General features: G+C 39.4%; 1 protein-coding gene across 2 annotated transcripts in view; it reads left to right on the top strand.

Annotated features, from left to right (window-relative positions):
• The window catches only part of LOC112576628 (C-Maf-inducing protein-like), a 37,793-nt gene extending 16,747 nt beyond the window's left edge, over positions 1 to 21,046 (top strand). Inside the window, exons 6-19 of one of the 2 annotated variants that reach the window (XM_025259230.1) lie at positions 2,511 to 2,621; positions 3,151 to 3,231; positions 4,748 to 4,851; positions 7,010 to 7,111; positions 7,399 to 7,488; positions 7,777 to 7,842; positions 8,229 to 8,255; positions 8,425 to 8,581; positions 8,892 to 9,005; positions 9,214 to 9,354; positions 9,944 to 10,132; positions 10,489 to 10,594; positions 11,649 to 11,719; positions 12,126 to 21,046. In XM_025259230.1, coding sequence (XP_025115015.1) covers positions 2,511 to 2,621; positions 3,151 to 3,231; positions 4,748 to 4,851; positions 7,010 to 7,111; positions 7,399 to 7,488; positions 7,777 to 7,842; positions 8,229 to 8,255; positions 8,425 to 8,581; positions 8,892 to 9,005; positions 9,214 to 9,354; positions 9,944 to 10,132; positions 10,489 to 10,594; positions 11,649 to 11,719; positions 12,126 to 12,179 — 1,413 coding nt within the window. In that variant the 3' untranslated portion in view covers positions 12,180 to 21,046. Of the gene's footprint in view, positions 1 to 2,510; positions 2,622 to 3,150; positions 3,232 to 4,747; positions 4,852 to 7,009; positions 7,112 to 7,398; positions 7,489 to 7,776; positions 7,843 to 8,228; positions 8,256 to 8,424; positions 8,582 to 8,891; positions 9,006 to 9,213; positions 9,355 to 9,937; positions 10,133 to 10,488; positions 10,595 to 11,648; positions 11,720 to 12,125 lie in introns of both variants that reach the window. The other variant, XM_025259229.1, reaches the window with a different exon arrangement.
• The last annotated feature ends 85 nt before the right edge of the window (positions 21,047 to 21,131 follow it).

The raw sequence follows: 21,131 nt of genomic DNA, 5'->3' as shown, positions 1-21,131 counted from the left end.
GAAGGGCGGGAGAGAAAGGATGCAGGGTGGGTGTGTGTGAGAGAGGCATACACATTTTGTCTTAGGTTTTTCCTGTTTTTAGAAGTTTTCCTGTTTTCTAACTTTTTTTTTTTTTTTTGTATGATATATATATATAAATAATCATTTTCTTGTGACTGTTTAAATTGCACAAAAATTGATGTACTATGGAGAGAAGTAAACATGGTGGATAATAAAATTAACTGTGAACTGTAAATTTTAAAAAGTGCACGTTCACTTTACCTGGATAAAAACTTTGCAGCAGACACAAATTTACACTCAAATCCATGCTAATAAGCACAATGGCCAAATATTTCCAAGTGTCTAACAACATTAGCAAACTAGAGATGTCCCCAGTTCCTGGAGGTCCTTGGTTGCAGACAAAAAGTTCCTTAATCTGCAATTTTTCCAGCCTCCTTACAAAATCCTGCCAAACACTTTCAGAGGTTCCTGGTTGGTATCACTAGCACATCATAAACTCTATTCCAGACTCAAACCCCAGTCAAATACTCTTTGGTCAAATGTGCCCTCAGTTTGTGGTAGATAAATGTCCTTGCACAGCACCCACACCTATATGCATGCATATACTTGCGCATGCCCCTTCCACACACACACACACAAAGCTGTAGTGCTTAATTATTGATGGTCAGCGTGTATTAGGAACAAAACAGAAGGCTGTAGTTGTGTGCTTTGGGTTGTAAGGTCCTATTGGTTGTTCAGCTGTAAATATTGGTAACCTCAGTACGTTTGATTTTGGTTTAGTTTGCTATAGACTTATTATTTTTCACTGCAGAATTAGATCTTCTCGTTTTAGTATAGGCTTACAGAACTGCACAGTAGATTTGTTGTTTATTGAAGACTTGCTGTGATTTTTTGTAAAGGTGGGGGGGGTAGTTATAAGTAGTGCAAACTAAACTTAGTAGTAATTGCTGAAGAGTGTAAAAGGAAATGAGATACCCTAAAAGTAGTTTCACTTACTTATAAAAACTTTGAAAATTTGCACAGAAAACTAAATGAAAAACAAATATGTTAAAACAACAGATAATAAAAACTATGATTGTTAATGCTAAAACTAATATTAGGGAAAATTCCTGTGATTATTAAAGTTGAACAACTGTTTGGATCAGTTGCAGAGTACCATGGGTGGTAAGCAGATTGATATAAGAGGGTTATTTTGTTGTAAAAGCTTCTCATATTTTTGTTTCTATGTTAAGCTGTTTATGTGGAAAGGGTTTGTTAGGAGACACATGTTAATAAAATTCATGGATGAATGTTAAAAATTATTTAGAGATTTGGTTTAGACTTGGTAATACAGGCATTATTGGTAAGGCAGTTGTAGATGTGATGCTTAGGCAAGACTGTTAGATACAAAGCTGAAAGATGGCTTCTCCTGTGGACAGTGCCCTGCTAGTGGTCCTTAAGACCAGTTTGCTGCTAGAGGATAAGGAAGAGCTGATTGCTGTGCTAGCTTGTTTGTTGCTGAAGGACGAGAAAGTGCTGTTTGCTGAACTAGCTTGTTTGTTGCTTGATGACAGGCAGTGCTTGATTCAGGGCTAGCTTGTTTGACTATGCCAGTGTGCCTACTTACTAACCAGCCTAGCAATCTGCAGGTAATTGCAACAGTTGGTGGTTGGTGGGGGGGGAGTATTGATCTGCCAGTTTCCTGTTGGAGTGCAAGGACATGCAGCCGAGAGTGAGAAAACAATGTCTTTCTGACATGAACATTGCATGAGCCTGGACTTGGGGAGGAATACTTAGCTAATCCACATTATATAGTGCTAAACAATAGGATTTGCAATACAAAAGTACACTTACTTATTTGTTAGGTAGCTGCATAAGCCTGGAGGACATACAGCACCTTGCAGCGTGTCTCCAGAGAATGGCATATCCATTTTAAAGGAAATGGAAAGAAAGACCTGTGCATACCAGTGATGTAGAGCAGTGCACCTGTTTGTTGTTGACATGTACTCCTTGAAAAAATAGGCAATATTTTGATGACTATATCCTTACTATTCCTGTCACTAGAACAACAACATACAGTCACAGGATTTTCAGTTACTGTGCAGCAAAATAATTGAACTCTCTCTCTCCTTCCATATCCTCCACCTACCCACCATTGAATCGTTTAAATGTGCACTAAAGACACACCTCTTCCTTGAGCATTACTTCTAATAACAGTCCACACAATGGTAGTCTATTCTCAAGCTTCCATACTCATCTTCCTCTGCAGAATCACAGTACCCTCAGTTCTTGTTACCTACTTCCTCTTTGCATTTTCTGTATTTGTCTTTTATTATCAGTATCTGTCATCAGTATTATTGTTTATCCTTCAGTCCTTTCTTGTCTATGTCTCATTCTTGTCTCAAGTGCTAAGAGCATGGTCCTTATGAGCGTGAGTATGCGCTACATAAATCATGTTTATTATTATTTGCACTGATCACTGTTTTATATAAAACTAACTGTTGACATTTGCTTCTTGTTTTTATTTCTAGCAAAATGCAGAGATCATCTCTAAAGATGCTCATGAAAGTATAATTGTTGCCCTAACTCCCCTGTTGGAAAATAACCACCCCACACAGGAAATCTGTGACTTCTTCAGCAAGGTGGGTACAACAGTAGAACGGTGATGAACAAGTTGCAACAGTTAAACTGACTGCTAGTTTTTGTTTGTGGCCACTAGATTTTTTTATTACTTTTCATTGGGCTTAAAATTTTTCAAGAAACTGATAAGTAACTGAGCAGGTGTAATAGAGTATGTGTGTGTGGATAATTTAACACCTATACACACAACAGTCCTTTTGCATTGCTTGTTAGATACAGACATTTGGTCCCAAGGTGTCGTTTGCTCATTGCTTGCTTCTTTTGTTTGATAGAAATGGATATTTTGCACAAAGTATTTGAATTTTAAAAGTGATCTACATATATAATCCTGCATTCTGGGGACTTACTCCATTATTTAACACCTTTAAAGCATTGGTTGTTTGCTTTTGTTTACTTTGATATTGTTATTAACTGTTTCATCCTAGGACCACATGATATGTCAGCACTTAAAAAACACATAGTAAGCTGCTATATTTGTTGCTGAAAGCTAATTTTCATTTTTATTTCCTCTTTCTCTCTTCCCCCAACTAGCATTGCAAGAACAGTCCACGCTCCAGCATTGTCATAGAATTATTTACACCAGTTGTACAGCGCATACTGAAACACAATATGGTAAGAATATTGTGATTTTCACACATGATCTTAAAGGATTATAATAATAATAAATGTAAGAGTTGTATAGCACATACTCACATTTGTAATGAGCATGCTAGTAGCGCTTAAGAACAAGAACAAGACATGGAAAACATACAAAGGACAGAAGAACAAACAACATATGAATGACCAAAAGATAAACAACAAGCAGGTCCAGAAATCTTGTAGACGGTGTGTAGTCTATGAAGGACCAGAGAGTGGCCGATGGTGTTGAATGCAGTAGACAGATCCAGTAGAGTTAAGGCAGAAATATCACCACTGTCAATGGCAGATGGTATGACAGTGGTTACTTTAATTAAAGTAGTTTCAGTACTGTGAAAAGGTCTATAAGCTGACTGAGCTGGTGATCTTATAAGTTTGCCCAGAGCTGTGTCAAAACTACTTTCAAGAAAACACAAGTTGGAAACTGGGCGATAATTGTTCAGGATGTTGATGTCAAGCGTGGACTTCTTAAAGAGTGGCCTCACCAGGGCATTTTTAAACAAAGATGGGAAAAAACCTGAAGACAAACTGACATTTACAATGCTTGTGATGGCAGGAAGTAAAATATCTAAGCACTTAAGAAGAAGGCTTGTGGGTATTGGGTCTAACAGGCAACTTGTTGGCTTGGCTTTCAGAATAATCGCCTTTATATTGGCCTCAGAGATGGGTGAAAGTTGGTTACAGAGTATCCCAGAGTATCCCAAGAGATGTCAGGCATCAAGTCCAATGATGATAGGATGTCTGATATCTTTTAGCAAAGTAATCACAGAACGCTTGCAGCAGCTGTGAAACAGGATGTGCAGGGGGCAGGGGCATTGCCTTGCTAATTCCAGTCATTTAATTACATATGTCAGAAAGGTTCTTGGAGGAGGTGTAATTAATTATTTGGGCATGAAGATAGTATTCGTTGGTTTTGTTGATGCAATTTGCAACGCTCCCCTTGACAGCGCTATAAGTCTTTTTGTGGATGTGAGTCCAGTCTTCTGCCCAACACGTTCAGCTCGCCAGTGAGTGTTTACTTCAGATCACAGACTTAGATGCAGATCTGCTAATACCAAGGTGTACATTTTGACTGGCATGTCAGACATCTAGACACTGGGGCATGGCCATCAACCACTCTACACAAAGTTGCTCAACAGAGAGTTTCAGCATAACAACACTGCATAACAAGCGAGCGTGTCTAAAAACTAATGCTGATTATGGGCATTGGCGATCAAGTTTGATCTGTACTCAGTAGTGGCCAGATGGGAGATCTTGAGAAACATCAGCTGACTGCACTCATCAGTTCAATGAATGACCCAGTCCAAGATGCGATTTCTTTTGTGGAGCTTTTCTTGTAGAATTGCATCACTTTGCCAAAATAAAAGGATATAGTAAAAATACCAATACTTGTAAAATTCTTGTAGTCTGTTTGAACTTTGAATTGCATCCTTTTGAAATTTCTTTTGACATTCTGATGTAACTTTATGACCAAGCAGTATTTAACCAACAGGACTTTGGCAAGTACCCTAGGATGCGGTCCTTTGTTCAAGAGTACTTGCAGGCACTCAACTGTCAGAATGATGGCTTGAAGGTGGTGCAGAACTTCATCAGGAAGTAAGTTACAATAGTCTTGTCCACATTTGCTTTAAGTCTTTAAGGCTTTTAATTGCAGTAGATGGTCAGATATCTTGCCTTTAGTCACATCGTGAGATTGCTGTCTTTGTGTGCACAAAATTCGGTTAGTTTAAAAACATATTAATAAATAATGTAGATGGAACAAAAAATTTTTGAGTATAAGTAATAGATATATATTATATAGATTATATGCAAAAATTAATCTGTCTTACCTAAATTCCTCTTAACACTCCATTTGCAAATCGATAAGGCGTATGACTTTCCAGGAACATTTCTTTATATAACATGCTCTGTTTGTGGATATTTGTAAATTTTATATCTGTTTGTCCATCTTTTTTTCCTTTGCCTTTTGCTCTGGTTAAGGGAAGCTGTTAAGAAATGTAAAACTAATGGTTAGTGGAGTTACATCCCATTATAAATTTATCATTTTTATGTTCTTGTGTGTAAAATTTATTGATTTTGATATGCATAAAAGCTGATGACATTTAACAAAATGCAGTTCAAATCAGGAACATTTATGCCACTTACCTGATGACTTCTAGTAGCACTAGTTGTGTCGACAATGTGTGATGGTCAAAGTTTGAGTCAGTAGTTGGGTAGCCACGGTTAATTTGGACTATTATTATATTTTGACCTGGTTGAAAGTGTGAAACCCTTACGGCTTACGCTAATGTTACAAACTTCCTTTACCATGCCTAGAAAGAAGCCTGAAAGGTGGATGGGGTGTAGTTGTAAATGTGACACATTAATAATCAAGAATGAAGTCTGTGACCCATGTGCTATGTGATTGGTTTGTCAGGAATACTAGTCTTAAAGCAAACAAGATTTAATCTTGATACAGTGTGGCATTGTATTGTTTATATTTTTAATTGGCTATCCTAGGTTTAGATCTTGTCTCAGGATAATATCTGTTTACAGAGCCAGCTGCTTTGCTATGATGTAGCTGTAGTTGTTGGCTCGGTGTTAAAGACCTGTCCCCATCTTTTCTTGCATCTAGTCTCTGACAAACAAAACTGAACTGGCTCCTCTAGTGGTGTTTCTGCTATCAGCTCACAGGTGCCTCAGTCTTGTGTTTGCGTAAAAGCCACAGGCAGTAGTTACTCCCCTAGTTTTATAATTTGTAGATCTGAACCTTTTCAATAATCCTCAAAGAAAGATGTCTGTGGAGATGATGAAATGGCATTCTTAGCCAATGTTAGTATTGTCACTGTAGTTTTCAGTCATATCTCTGTATGGAAATTTCATCCAGCTGTAAGCATATTAACCGTCACACTCCTGCAAGAAGATTATGACAGATTATTTGTTATGCCATCAGGACCTTCTTGTGAAATTGAGGATTACCATCTACCTCGTACCAGATTTTATGTTTCTTAGTGGACTTGCTGAGCATCCCTAAGCTACTCTTTCAAGAATTCAAATCATACTACGCCTCTTGTCACCTAATTTTTAACAAAAGAAGGGGGAAAAATCTGTTATTTGTAGGTAGTCTGTTTACTGTCCACACCACAAATATTCTGGCTTGTATTCTGTGGTCAACCTTTCCTGACGTAACACAGTTATACAGCTATCATGATAGAAGGCTTAAAAAGTTGAAAACTAAGTAACATATCGTGTTCTTATAATAGAATCAGGGCTTCTGCTTACGCAAAAAATTGCGTACAGTACGCATTAAAAGTTCGGAGGACCCCTTCAATTTTCGTCAGTGGGGTCCCCTTCAAATTTGGGCGAAGAACAGGGACCCTTAAAAAATCTGAAGGGGTCCCTGGGACCCCAAAGAATTTAGCCTTAGCAGAAGTCCTGATAGAATTGAGATTTTGTTATAGCTTCCCACCTCAGTTATCACTTGTTTTCTGTTTTATTCCATTTTTCTTCAGTCTTCATTCTTTACATTCTAGGATGCTCTGTTTCTTGTTAGAAAATCACATTTTTACCACCTCTTTCCGAAATAAATATGTATAGTCAATACAGTTTGACTTATTTTGCATCCAAACACTGAAACTACTACTAAACCTTTCCCTGTCTATAGTCAGCTGAGATGTTAAGTGTCCCCATAAACAGCACTTTTGTAAATATTCCAGACTAACTCAAGTATGTATTAGTTGTTAAGCATATTGACTTTCTGCTTGATTGATTACAGCATGCATGGTCCAGCCAGCAGTTGTCCTCATCCACGGGTTTTGCCCAACCTGGTAGCAGTGTGCTTGGCTGCAGTCTACAACCTCTATGAAGACAAGAAGAAGTGAGGAATGAGAGAAAACTGGGTGATGTTGTGGTGATTTTGTAATATATCAGCAAAACCAAGTTGATCATTTCAGCAAGCTAAACATGCACGAAACTGTGTTTGAAAATATGAAGAGTGCAGACCGATCAAGGTAAATGTTCATTGCTCTCCTCCCAATTCTGCTCTTTGCTTGACTGTGTTTTTAGTTTCCTTTATTTACCTGTTATTTTGCAATCTTCTGTTAGTGGGTGTTTGATTTCCTTTCTTCACTGGAAGGATTGAAAAGAGACCTGGATTGTTTGCAGTGCTATGCAAGACAACATGGACTTACTGCAGTTTGACCCCATCGACTGGGAAAGCAAGCTCCTTTGCTATGTTTCCATGATGGAGACAATGTGAGTTAGTGGCAACAGTTTGGTGATCTTGTATCTCTAAAGGCCAAAATAAGTTCATTGAAATATCAGAATTTGTTTTTTCACATACATGTTTTTGCCTGAGGTGGGTCAGGGAATATTGGGGAGGGAATCTTTCGGCAGTGCATAAAAGAATTTTGTTGTGAAGTTAATGTATGCATGATTTTGTGGGGAAATGGGGGTACAAACTTGCATATGCATATATTTTCTGTTATTTACACGAGAAGTTGTATGAACATTTTGCGATTTAGGCAATTGTTTTTCTCTTAGGTCTGAATACACAGACTGGAGAAGCACACTAGGCAGTCTTTTGCAGCCAATACCCTTTCCAGACGAGTAAGTGTTTTTTGGTCATTAAGAACTACCATGTATCATATCAGTTAGGGGCCACATTTATGACATTTTGATATTTATGATTCAACTTTTTTACCAGCTTGCCTTACTTACACTATAGAAGAGCCAGGTATTGCCATGGTATTGATTCTCATAAATGACTTGTCATTGTTTACTGTAACCTACAAGGATGAAATAAAATGGTGAGGTCATCCTGTGTCCCTCTTGCCTCTCAGTGAATCCAAAGATATTTATAGCTAAAAGTTGGTATATCCAATTGAAAATACCCCATGTGCATGGCAGAACTGTTGTGAAGTTAACGTGTTTCTGTACTTAAATAGTTTGATGAAGATGTGAGGAAGACATTGTCTTTTTCTTATGTTTTTCAGTGCGATTGCTGATTCGCTGTTCACGTCGTAAGTACACTTGATATAATTCTTTATCTATTTTGACTGTCTGCTGTGATTGCTTTTGATTGTAATGTTAATCTTCTAAAATTGCTGTGGTTACTACTGCGTTGTTGTAAATTGGCTGCCATTTTTGTACAGTCCGAAAGTTGTATAATGTATATACTTGTGTCTACAGGAGCATGAAGCAGACAATACTGCGTGTGGCAGGGGACAGGGTATGTGAAGTTCACCAGATGGTACTTGGAATACGGGAGGGTAAGGAGGGCTGGTTCCACCTCTACTGTCCCGGAGGCATTGCCTGCGATGATGATGGTCAGCTGTGGGGGGTCATGGTAAGGGTGCTTGCTATGCCATGCCTTTCATTTTTGTTTGTTATTATTACATCACAAGACAGTGTGCCTTCTACGCCTTGCTGTTCATTGTTGTTTGTTATTATTACATCATAGGGCAAGAACTCTTAAAGTTCTTGCTGACGCAACAGTTGAAGAACAAATGTGTAAGTCTAACTGAGCAGATTTGCAGGCTAGACGGCTGGTTGAAAGGTATTTATGGTTTATGTAACAACAAACAGCATATTTTTGAAAATGCTATTGTGTACTGACAGTGACTGTTGATGATTTGTTGTCTCTGTGTCTGTTTCAGCTTGAAACACTGATTGGCTGTTGCTGCCGCCGCAAGAAGTTCCTTCAAGGCATGACCAAGATGATTGGCCCAGTCATGCTTTTGGCTTTGCGGGACAATGTAGCTGCCATGGAGGCAAGATAGATAAGCAGAGTTGGAGCAAACATAGACATCTTACTCTTATTTACATTACAGCATACTTTTTAAGAAATTACATAGATTTCCTCTTCTTTCTCTTTCTCTCTCTCTCTCATACCCACATGTGTGTTTAACAGTTTGAGTTCAGAATGTAACCACATTTGGTGATAAATGTGTGTAAGAGATGACCTGTCTTTCTTGCCAGACGTTATGTGCTATGTTGGAGATGGAAGTGATTGATAATCAAGACCTAAAGATGCAAATGATAACCACGCTACAGTCAACCTGTGAGGGCAAGCGTATGTATACGGACCTCTGTAATCGTCAGATCGCTTTACGGGAGTTGGTGAGTTGGCCACTTACAACTGTCTCATGGTTTTCAAGTGTTGAAATTGTGGAGATTTGTAATAACATATGTTATGCCCCCACTCTAACCCTTGCCTTCTAATATCATTCATGTCTTCCCCAACTTTTGCCTTGTAATAATATGTCTTATGTTCTTTCCTCTCTCCTAGCCTTGTAATAACATGTTTAATGTTCCTTTCGCTACCTTTGCATTATAATAATGTGTCTTATGTTCCCCCCACCACTGACTTTTGGCTTGTAATAACTTCTTTTGCTTCTCTCCCACCCCCACCTTATGCTGTGTAATGCTTCTTGTCCAGAGAAGTAGTGTTGGAGAGATAAAGTCAGGGTAATCAGCATGGGCTGAGTGACTGTTAGATGCCCTCTCTTCTTTCATCTTCATTTTTCTCTTATCTCTCATCTTGTCTAATCCATGCCATCACATTTTTTGTTTTTATAAATGAATCCATAGAAATCACAATAAATGCATTTGAGCATTTTGAAATGAAGTATAATATTTTTCACCACACTCTGTGTGGTGTGTGTGTGGATGGGTGGGTGCATGTTTGTTCTTTCCATTCCAGCAACAGAAAGGTGGCCCTAAAAAACTGACGCTCCCTTCCAAATCCACAGACAACGACTTGGCAAAAATGCTTAGTTCTGGTTCTTTTGGCAACCTTGAGTGCCTGAGTCTGGCCTTTACCCAGGTGACTTCAGCCTGTGCACATGAGCTCATTAAACTACCTTCACTTCGCTATCTGAACTTGTGGTCCACCCAGGTAGTGTATAATTCCATGCTGAAAAGTAACCTCTTGTTTTCATTTATCCTATATTTGTACCTCAAAAATTACTTTGTAATTTTTGTAACCTGTTCTATTTCCTATACTTTGGCCTCATCTTTTTTCATAGTTGTTCAGGTACCACACCTCAATTACTTATTTTTCATCCAACAGTTGCCACAGCTCTTCACTATGTGACATGATGGACTGTGAAGACTGCAGTTTTGATATAGCCAGTCAGCTTGTTTGTTCTATTATCTGCCATTTTTTGTGGATTGTTGAACAAAAAGATGCTTGGCTCCTGGTCATGGCTGATTCCTAATCTTGCTGAGCTTTTCTCCTGCTATTGATTTCAGTTTGGTGACACAGGACTGCAGCTTATCTCTGAGCACCTGCAGAAACTACAGGTGTTGAACCTCTGTGAGACACCTGTCACAGATAAAGGTCTTATCAGTCTTTCAGGTAAGATTTTATACTGATGTTTAAATCAAACTTAGGCTTATAAACTTTAGCTTATTGTGTCAGCTATATTGTGTTTACCTGATTTAAACTCAAGAGGTTTTGATAACTTGAACAACTGCAAGTAAGGTTCATCACCATATATATTAGGAGGATTTTGTCTTGCATCTTCAGCATTTGTTAATCCTCTAATATGAAATGGCATGCTGCATGTGTAAATGAGGGAGAAAGAATGAGTGAAGAGAGCAAGCACACATTTAATTAAGGTCATCATTATATGTGTTGAAGAGAGTGAGTGTGAGGTGGGGATGGGAAAGTAGTACTCACAACCCTCACTTAATGTGAAGTTCAACCAATACTTGAAAGAAAAAAACTGGAGCAAAGCTTATAACAGACAAGCTTATAACTTGTTTTTGAAGTGAATTTTATTTTCTTTACTTCTAGAAGAATAATGAGCCTTTTTAAAAACTTACTTTAAATTTTCTTCAACTTGATGCTGAAATATGAAAGCAGTTCCTTTTTTTTTTATTATCCTATAAGAACTGTTTAGCAAATGGTGGTTATAAGACAATGTGAATATCAAATGATTAACAAGGTGGCTGTCAAAAGCAGGAGTAAAAACGCAGGGATCACAAGAAACCATAAGCTTCTGCCTGTAACATAGGCAGTTTAGAAATTTTTCCTGGAATTGAAAAAAGAGCGGCCCGGTGGCGCAACGGTTAGCGCCTGTCACCAATACAGTGAAGGTTGGCTGCCCAGAGTTCATTTCTTGTCTCGGGCACGCTGTTCTTTCTCTGCACGTGGCATCTGTTTACAGGGCTGGCTGATTGCCGTAACATATAGCCATAGTTGCTGACACGGCGTAAAACACCGATGCCCCCACCCCGGAATTGAAAACATGACATTTTATTTCTGACAGAGCTTTGTGTTAGATAACAAGCTGTGCTTGTGCGATTGTGTTGGCTCTTGACATATGCTAGGTAGTTAACCAATGAGGTTAACACAACACAGATTGTGGGCTTTTTTATAATTTAATGTTTGTTTTGTACTGCTATAGGCCTGAAACACCTGCGGAAGCTAAACCTCAACAGTACAAGCCTCTCTGCCCTCACCTTTGAAGGGCTCAAGGTGGGTTTTTTAAGCTGCAGATGAAAATAGATCATTAAGAGGGAGACAAAGAGATTTTGCTGACCTCAACGTAAAACAAGTGATGTTTTGAAGAGTTGAAGATGATTAAAATTACCATGTCACACTTGTGTCCGAGACTGACAGGCCTCATTGACCAGCGCAGTGAATGTGCTATGGGTGCAGCAAGGGAGTATTGTAGATTTACATTATTACAGTCGCTGTGTTATATAAATATACGTAGGTGCAACAAGATGTATTATTACAGTCAGTGTGCTGAGGTGTTATATAAATATATGTAGGTGCAACAAGGGAGTATTGTAAATATAATTGCAGTGAGGGTGCTGAGGTATAATCATTACAACAGTGTTCTATAGATGTACATCACGGTTGTATCATCTGTTTTCAGGAGAAGCTGCCAGCTCTGCAGGAATGTGATGTACGCTACACAGATGCCTGGTGACCCTGTCTGCTCAGCACAGCCTTGACCCTTTACCCTGCCAGGGGGCAAGGGTCATCTGCCATAGAAGCCTTGAATGTGCCTGAGAGAGGCCAGCTCTGTGGGGAAGGTGGGAGGGATCATCTGCCTCTCTTCTCTCCACCCACATGTTTTATTCAGCAGGTGGGAAAAACCTGTTCCTCTTGCACCATAGCCTGTCACGAGTTGGTCTTCTGAACTGGATGGCTGGGAGAATGTTTTATACTTGGATACCGTCACCTGGGAGGACTTTTCTCTTGGTAGCTAATACCGTATTTGTCTCTGTGGTTTCAGGCCTTTTTAGTTGGTCAAGTCACATGGTCTGTCATCTTGTGTATGGCTGTAGGTGTAGGTTTATTCTCCTGCATGCATGGACCACTTTCCAGTAGCTATATGAAGCGACAAGCTTTTGGTGAACTGGGCGGCCACATGTACATGGTGTGTTGTTTATGCCAACAAGCAACTGAGCAAAGATACACTCTTCTTATTCCCAGTGAGATTATTTTTTGAAATTGATGTACAGTTGTCATTGGTCTGTCGTCATTTGGTTGCCATCAGTGTCATTGAATACTGATGCATCAGCAGTGTCACTGAATACTTACACATTAGCATGGGAATCAAAGCCACTTTGTTTGGCCTCTGAATGCTGCAGAGGAAGACTGTAGGTAAAAGATAGAGCAGAAAGGAGCACAGCATTGCAAGAAGACATTAGCTGCTGCTTAAAAAAAGTGAAAGAAGTATCATACAATATAAAAGTAGGAGTATAAAATGCTTTGAAATGAAGTCATGAATGTTTATGGACACCGTCTGAAAAGAAATTAAGTCTGGTTTTAGGGCTTCATACTTGCTACATATACATGAGAGGTGTATGTGATGTTTGGTTGTAAGACCTGTTAGATTTACATAATTGAAGTTTGGGTTTTCACAGTTGCTGCATCCTTAATAGTTCTTTGAGCATCAAGCTGCGGAACTCAGACACTGATGACGTTATTCTGATAGGTGACAGAAACAACACAGTAATGACGCATGTGGCAGTCTGTGATGGGATGCAGCCCTGCTGGCTGCCATGCCCTCTCTGTCAGTGCTTGATGGTGATGTAGTACTTCATTTGAGGAAGTCATTATCATGTGAGTGGAAGACTGTGAAGTAAGGATGACAGGTGACACAGCTTTTCCACCAAATACCCACCTGGGTAGCAGGGTACAACAACCAAAGAAAGTCTACTACAATATGTTGTCAGGTGTGAAGTTCCATTTCATGACTACTGGGAGATCTGTCTGCACTTTGTGAAGTGCACTTAAACATTTTTTACTGCTTTGCATCCTGGCCCACCTAAAGTCTTGCCTTGCACTTACCTCAAAAGGGATAAAGGTCATTAAATAGCTGGTTAGTCACAAATGACAGCAGAACACTTTGTGTTGCACTTATAGTGGAGTAGTGTCAGGGCTTCTTGAGACCTCACAGGCCTGATATGCTGAATAGGAAAGCAGACGTTGCTTGGGGGTTTTTTTTGGGTTTTTTTTTAAGCATAAATACAAAAAGAGAGGGCTGCACAGGGCAAGATTTGTAACATTGGTCACACAGTACCAAGGCTTGGTGTGCTGCTGGTTAGCATGCAAGTGAAGACAAAATGGAATATTTTCTTGTTCAGAATAAATCTCATGATTTTGTTTAGTAATGCAAATAAAGAGAAACAGGCCACCAAAGAGCAAGATAGTGACACCTACTTTCATGTAACATGGTCTAGTGTGTTATCCACAGAAGCAGACTGGAAGGTGGAAGGACCTTTTTGTTTGTGTAGGTAGAGTGGTGATGGATTTTTGTTTTGCTTCTTTTGTATAAAATATATATATTTATTATATGTGCGCACTTTCTTGTGCTTGTTTTTTGTACTGCCTTGTGATGCGCATACACCTGCACATAGGCACACACAGTGAAAGACTTACTTCATTATAGTGCAATCAAATTTGTCACATTTCTGATTTCGTGTCATCACGAGAGACTGGAGGGGCAGATATCTTGGAGAGTCAGGCTCAGTAATATTGAGAACCAGCAGGTCTCATGTTTGAGCTGTAGGGCAGAGTGCAACACATGTCAGCAGCATCTGCCTAAGTGGTTGTGGAGGAAAGTATGCACTGAAGCAGGAGCAATGCCTGGCCATGTTTGTTGGGAGCATTTATGGACGCCAGTGGCCCAACACTACCATCCCTGTATCAGTGCTTGTGCATCATGTGGTTTAGTATGGCAGACTCAGCATTCTGCTTTGTGTGACCATTAGACAGCATGTTTGCTGTGCATCCATACCTAGCCTCTTGTCACCTGTCCACCTCTTGACCAGGAGTGGCTAGCTCCTCTGCAGTGCATCATCATAGAAGGTACGCTCACATACGAACTGGGGCATTGTGCTATGTGTCAAAAGAGTGTGCATCATAAATACTGACATTTCAGAAAAATCCTGAGACTGATGTTGCTACTGTGGCTGTGTAGTCAGGATGGCAAGTGCTGCAATATAGTCTTGACAGCCATTATGGGTGTCACCCCATTTGCAAGGACAGAGTGTCTACCATAGCTTGGAATCGGTGTACAACACTTGGCAGGAGATACAGGCTGTGGCCTCAGTGCAATGTGGAGTTTAGTCACAAACCACAAAGATTTGTGGGAGTTCAACACATTTTCACAATGTGTGAATGTGCCTGTACTATTGCCAGCACGTGGGGGCAGCGCTGTGCAAAGAGACAGCTGATTTCTTTATTTGTCAACACTGCATCATGCACTTCTTTATTTTTGTTACTTTTTTTAAGGTGCTTTGTATTTGATGTTCTCCACTGGTTGAGTGAGTTGATGACAAGAGTTTGTCTTGTATGCACAGTTTGAGAGAGAAAGATGCAACCCTGTACATTTCATAGTCAGATCAATCATTGCTAAGTCATATTGCAGCAGACCAGACAGTGCTATTTCAGATAACACTAACATTGCTGGTTAGCTTAAGTTATGCCCAACTTAATGTCAGTGCTAACTTAATTTACACAAGACCAAATGTTACTAGTTAACAAAGACGACACCAGACTTATTAATGCTGGACTCCAGCTGGCTTGTTCACATTATGCCAGACCGCAGTGTTCATTTCCTTACATCTTTGTAAGTATATCTTTGCCTATATCTTCATCACTGAATGTGTTTATGTACACAAACTGTTTGCATTTCCACATGTTTGCTTTTCATGATGTCTGATTCCCTTTTTCTCAGTCAGTCCTACTGTAAGCATCAGAGTTGGTACATAAGCCCTTTCTGTGCCAGTTTTTTCCTGTTGACCTAAGTGTCTCTGTGTTACCTTGATTTATTTCTTTCTCCTGATGTCTGCATTTCTGTTTGTAATAAAGAAGGTGCTTTGGTGCATAGCTATCCATGATTACCTGTCCTTAGAGTGGCACTGTTACTGTCAGTGAGAGGCTTGCTTTCTACCACTGTTTGCCTACAATTAGCATTGTTTCTTTTAAATAATACAGCCGCTCTCTCTTGCTTGGACAAAATTTCTTTTATTTTTGTTCTTTGGGTGTCAGCCTTTTGAAGCAGTATTTTTCTACAGCCATGAATCTGTTTAGCATTTAATACCAGTCAGTGCCAGGTCTTAAGGTATAAATCACACCATCATCAGCATGCATCATGCCTTTTACCACTACAGTCTCTTGCTGCAGTCACAACACTAGGAGCAAACATTCTCCATTTCTACCACAACAGTCAGGACACTAGTGACAAGCATCTCTGTTTCTACCACTGCAGTCAGAACATTAGGGGCACACATCTCCCACATCTACCGTAAGAGAAAAATTTACCAGGTGGAGTCAGAAGATAAATGACTTGGGGGACCAGAAGGTCATGTTAGACATTGAAATGAAAGCAAATATTTAGTCATTGCTTATTTAGATGTCATTGACTCAATTTTACATGTATAAATGCATGGCATTAATATTTAATGCTGTTTATTGACATCAAGGATCAAGAACATGATAGTATTAACACATGTATATTGATGGGGAATTTTTTTTTCCTAAAAGTTGATTAAAAAACCCTAATAATTGTATTATATAACCCCTTGCAGAAGACTGAATGACTACCATTTACTGACAGATGAGGTGAAATGTGTTCCGGTTGTATCACTGGATCTCGTAGCTTTGGTTCTTGATCAGTTGTATCTTTGGCAAGTTTCAGTTTTGGTCCAATGTATTGGAAGTGCTGTTTTGACGCTTATTGAACCTAGAGGGCGTGAGCTAAGTGTTTAGGCCTGTAGACTTTTAAGTTGATGAGTGCAGGTAAACTGGACTGGATATTGATTGTCAGAGATGGTATGTATGTGTAATTGTGTGTGTATGTTCATGCATGTGCATGTGTGCATTTACAAACACATGTATATAATTTTAAGCTTTTTTTCCAAATTGCTATCACTTGTATATTGTTTATTCACTTGACATTACCGTGTTTGTAATACAGTATCTACTTCGTTTGTGATTCTGTTTATTTGCAATATATCTTCTATATGCTGTGATCGTCCATTGATGCCAATATTTTAGAAAATGCCACCATAAAATAGTTCTTAAAATGATTTGGTGAAATCTGTGGTCTTGCATTTGTAAGGGGTTTTATTTTTGTTTTTTGTTTTTTGGGAGGGTAGGGGTTAGTGGTGTGCCTGTCATTTCATTGCGTCTTAGCATTTGGTTATGTCAGCAACAAAAAAAAAGTACAGTTTCTTAAGCTTCACTTTGGATGTTGTAAATGGTTCTTTTTTTTTTTTTTTTTTTATTGTCATAGCTGCGTGGACCACTCAGATTGCAGATCTATTTTCCTTGAAGCCAGTGATGATGTCACTGTCCTGGTTGTGCCACCCAGACATTTGTGTGTTGCACTTGAATGAATACTTGTCTTCATCTTGGATTTATCCACAAAAAGATTTTTCTTTTTCTTGACTTTAGTGTATGATGTCTCTGTGCTAATCTTCTGGCTACTTGAATGTAGTAGTCACTTGGACTTGGTCTTACATTGGTCCATCTGAACCTTGGCTGTGTATGTGTCTTGTCCCAGCAGAGAGAGAGTGTGTGTGTGTGCCGTCTATATGTCTAGTTTCCTCTTAGGAAATCCCATCATACCATCCCCCCAATACCCCATCTTCAACCAAGCATTGTGTTTATAATCGCTCATTATATGAACCCTACCCATGTGTTTGAGGCCAGCAACCAAGGTCATGCAGTGTGTAACATTGTCTTTTGTGTGTAGCCTGGTGTCCAGTGATTGCAGTCACTCAGCACAATGTGCTGATAGACCACATCAAAGTTAAATGTTGGTGTGCGATGGTCATGATATTTATTTCAGTCCTTTGCTGGACTGGCAGAATGAATGAAAGTTAATTATTGTTTAAGGGTTTTGTTAACAACACACTGCTTTATAACAATATTTGATGTTATAGAATAGGTAACTTTGCCAGCATGTTCACCAGCCTGAAAACCGATGAAGCGAATTTTCAGTAACTTGAAATTGCTACAGTTATTTGTGATTTGTGTGTCCCTGTAAACTGGTTTAGCTTATAGTGTGATTGTGTTGTCAGGTGAGCACAGCGATCAAGACAGCTGTTCCTTCATCTTGATGTGTGTTTGTCTTGCAGACTGTCTATAGTTCTTCACTGTTGTGCAACCATCATTGTTTAGCCTTCATGCCTCTAAAGTCTTTTGATGATAAAAACCAAACAATGACAGTAGTTAGATGTTTAAAGAAAGCTCAGTAATCGATGACCATTCTAGTCCATTTTTTTTACTGCAGTCTGCACAAAGTTGACAGCTGAGGTAGGTGTAATAGCTGCAAGAGTCACCAGTGAATCAAAATTGTAATGTTGGAGACCTTGTATTGTACTAAAGCAGTCTAACTCCATGTAACATCACTCGCTATCACCATGTCTAAAACAACTTGTCTAGAAATGAATGCAGACTGTTATTAAAAAGGTTTTCACAGTTCCCAGCATGTCTGCATTTCATAAAAACCTGCCTACAGTGTTTGTGTGAACATGCAAGCTGTCAGTTTGGCTACAGTATCTCTGTTGATAATCTGGATAATACATGATTCAGTCTTAGAACTAAGGAAGGCTCTTGGTCCACTAAAAGGTATTTGCTTTAACTTCCTGACAGATATATCGCATCAAAGGTTTGTATTGTGAAGGCTCTTGTCGTGTACTTGCCTTTCTCTCAAAGCATATCTAAACTTTTTTTTTATTTTCTTTATTACTCTGTCTTTTATACATTTCATTACTTCTCTATTGCAATCGTCATCTTTATGGTGGAAATCCCAAAGTAGCTCATTTATTTCCAAGACATCTCCAGCGTAGCAGATCTCCATACGTGTTTCTTGGTTGTTATCAGTCACTTGTAATGGGATTTGTTTTACTTTCATCTGTGTCCTTGCTGTAAGAAAAAGGTGTCTGCACTTGTGTGTACACAGGTGGCTTCTCCCTTGTGAAGGACTAGATTCTGTTTGGCACGGGGTTTTTTATCCCCCCTCCCCACCTCAGTAGGACTTTTCAGGTCAGACTTAGCTCAATTTGTACGGATGCATGGCTAGATGACATTGGGGTTTTTTTCGTGGTAAAATCAAAGCCCTGATAAGTTTCTACACGTCTCAGATACCATACACTCACTGCTTGGGCCATAATTAAGACCCTAGAAGTCCATCTTTTCCAGGATTTACTGTACCTCCATTCAATATTTACAGCTCTAACAATCTGCAACCATAGAGAAGACAGGAACCTCAACATTGTCAGTCACCCTCCTAGGTCCATACGTATGCAACTGCAGAAATCTACTTTGCTACTGGTTCCCAGCTAACCCTGGAGTAAGACCACCTTAGTGTTGTGTTTATGGCTCATGGTCATCATCCAGTGCATGTGTTCTAGTTCTTGCATTGCATATCTTGGTTGTACTCATTGTCTTGAGAACATCCTGTTTCTCATTTACCATTTTTGTTGAGCTCTTATTTTGGTGAAGAAATGTATTTCTTAAGTGGATTTAGCATCATGATGCTGCTACACTAAAGACTTTCTTGGGAAAAGCAAGAATATTTCACAAACAAGCAACAGAGGAGGGGTCTAATAAGAATACTTGATCATGGATCTCCTGCTATAGTTCTGCTCAGCTAAAATATCTCTTCCTAATGTCTGGCAGTGTGGAAGTTGGTAAGGGGTAGGGTGAGTATAAAAGAACCAGAAACTTTATGACCTGATAGATTTGGTTAGATGAGAAAGCACAAATTTCATCGTGAAGCCAGCATGTGTGATCCTTATCTCACAGCTTGTCAGGAACTTGAGATCAGCTGACTAGTGGAATAATGCTTTTCTGACGAGAGGGACTAACAGCCCTAGTTAACTGACTAGCAGTTGTTATGCAAAGCAAGCACCAGACCTACTGGAGTAAGATGGATACCTTGGTGTACCAGGTCATCAGTGTCTTGAACATCTTTACCCTGTAAGTTTTCCTTACTGCCATTCAGCCATGTTCTTTTTGAGAGAGGTACTTCATTTTTGTTGGTTTTGCTACTGCCAAAAGTTTTGCATTTTTGTAGCAAGCCCTGAGGCACTTAGTTATTTAGCATGGCCAGCCAGAGGCATCTTTGCTGTGGTTCTCAGGTTTGATGACGAAGTGAGTGTAACTCATTCCCCAAGGAAGTCAAGGGCAAACTTCTTGCCTCCATATTCTCATGCAGTGTCCAGGCTCTATATTGCTTTTCCCTGGGGCCATTGTTATAAAGCAAAAAGATGCCCTGGAGTGAAGGAACATAAAACGATATCTGAACATCCCTTCATAATTAGGAAGACAGAAAACTTGCCCTTAATATCCCAAGTTTTGCACCCCATGCAGTGATCTATCTCTTTACAACTACTGCCATTGGAGATTACTTGTTGAATGACAAAATAGACACAAATTTGATAAACATCACACAGAAATCCATGATTTTCTCTCATTGTTTATTTCAAGACAGGTGATGAACACCTTGTACACTAGAAATGTAGGAAACATTGTTCTTGTGAGCTGAGCCTTTAAAGACAGAGGCATTACTTAGAAGTCACCTGCCCATCCCCTCCAAATTTATGTCATCTTGGCTAAGGTCGCTACTGGTGTCTGCAGACCCCACCATTGAGCCCCACAGACAGATGATTTGTTTTCGTGTATGTCACTGTGAAGCCAGCAAGGAATGCATAATAGCATGTTCACAACTTGTGGCAGAGCAGGGCATGGCGGGCTGGTGTGGTTCACTGGTACCAGTTCTAGCCAGGGGCTTACTACTGTTCTTCTGGAGATGATTCTTAAGACCTTTCATAAACATTACTATTTGGGTGTGTTTTTGTTCTCCACATTTTATGCACTAGTCAACTTTCTTATGTTGACAAACAAAATCAAAGACACATTGAGTTTTTTTTTCAATGATTTTTTTTTTTTGTGCTCTCAAACCAAAAGGGCTTCAACCTGTCATCAGGTTTTGTGCATCTACTCACATTGACCTAGACTGCCTACAAACATTTCAATATTGTTGAGATAAATCCTTTCAGATGCACATGCTGACCTGATGGTAAAGAAAGTCAATTAACAATAAGCAGTTATGTGTGAGACCCAGGTGGCTTTGGAAAGGTTGGCTCCCTTTTGATTTGAAGAAATAAGTGTCGACAGTTTACTTATTCTGTGCTGACATTGTCCAGTCTGCCTGGAGCAGACACTTGTTGTTATGTATTGTCCAGTCTTTTGTCTTGTGGAGATTGGCACTTCCTGATTTTACTGGCTCTTAACAACTTGATAGCCAATAAAGGTAAAAGTTGATGTTCATTGAGTGTTCAAGACTCTTGCTTCTTGTTTTGTGGAGACTGGCACTGATCAGTCCAGTTAGGTCAGAAAAGCATCTTCAGCATCA

Source organism: Pomacea canaliculata, linkage group LG12, assembly GCF_003073045.1.
Source record: "Pomacea canaliculata isolate SZHN2017 linkage group LG12, ASM307304v1, whole genome shotgun sequence".
NCBI lineage: Eukaryota > Metazoa > Mollusca > Gastropoda > Architaenioglossa > Ampullariidae > Pomacea > Pomacea canaliculata.
This window is presented reverse-complemented; position numbering and strand designations above follow the sequence as displayed.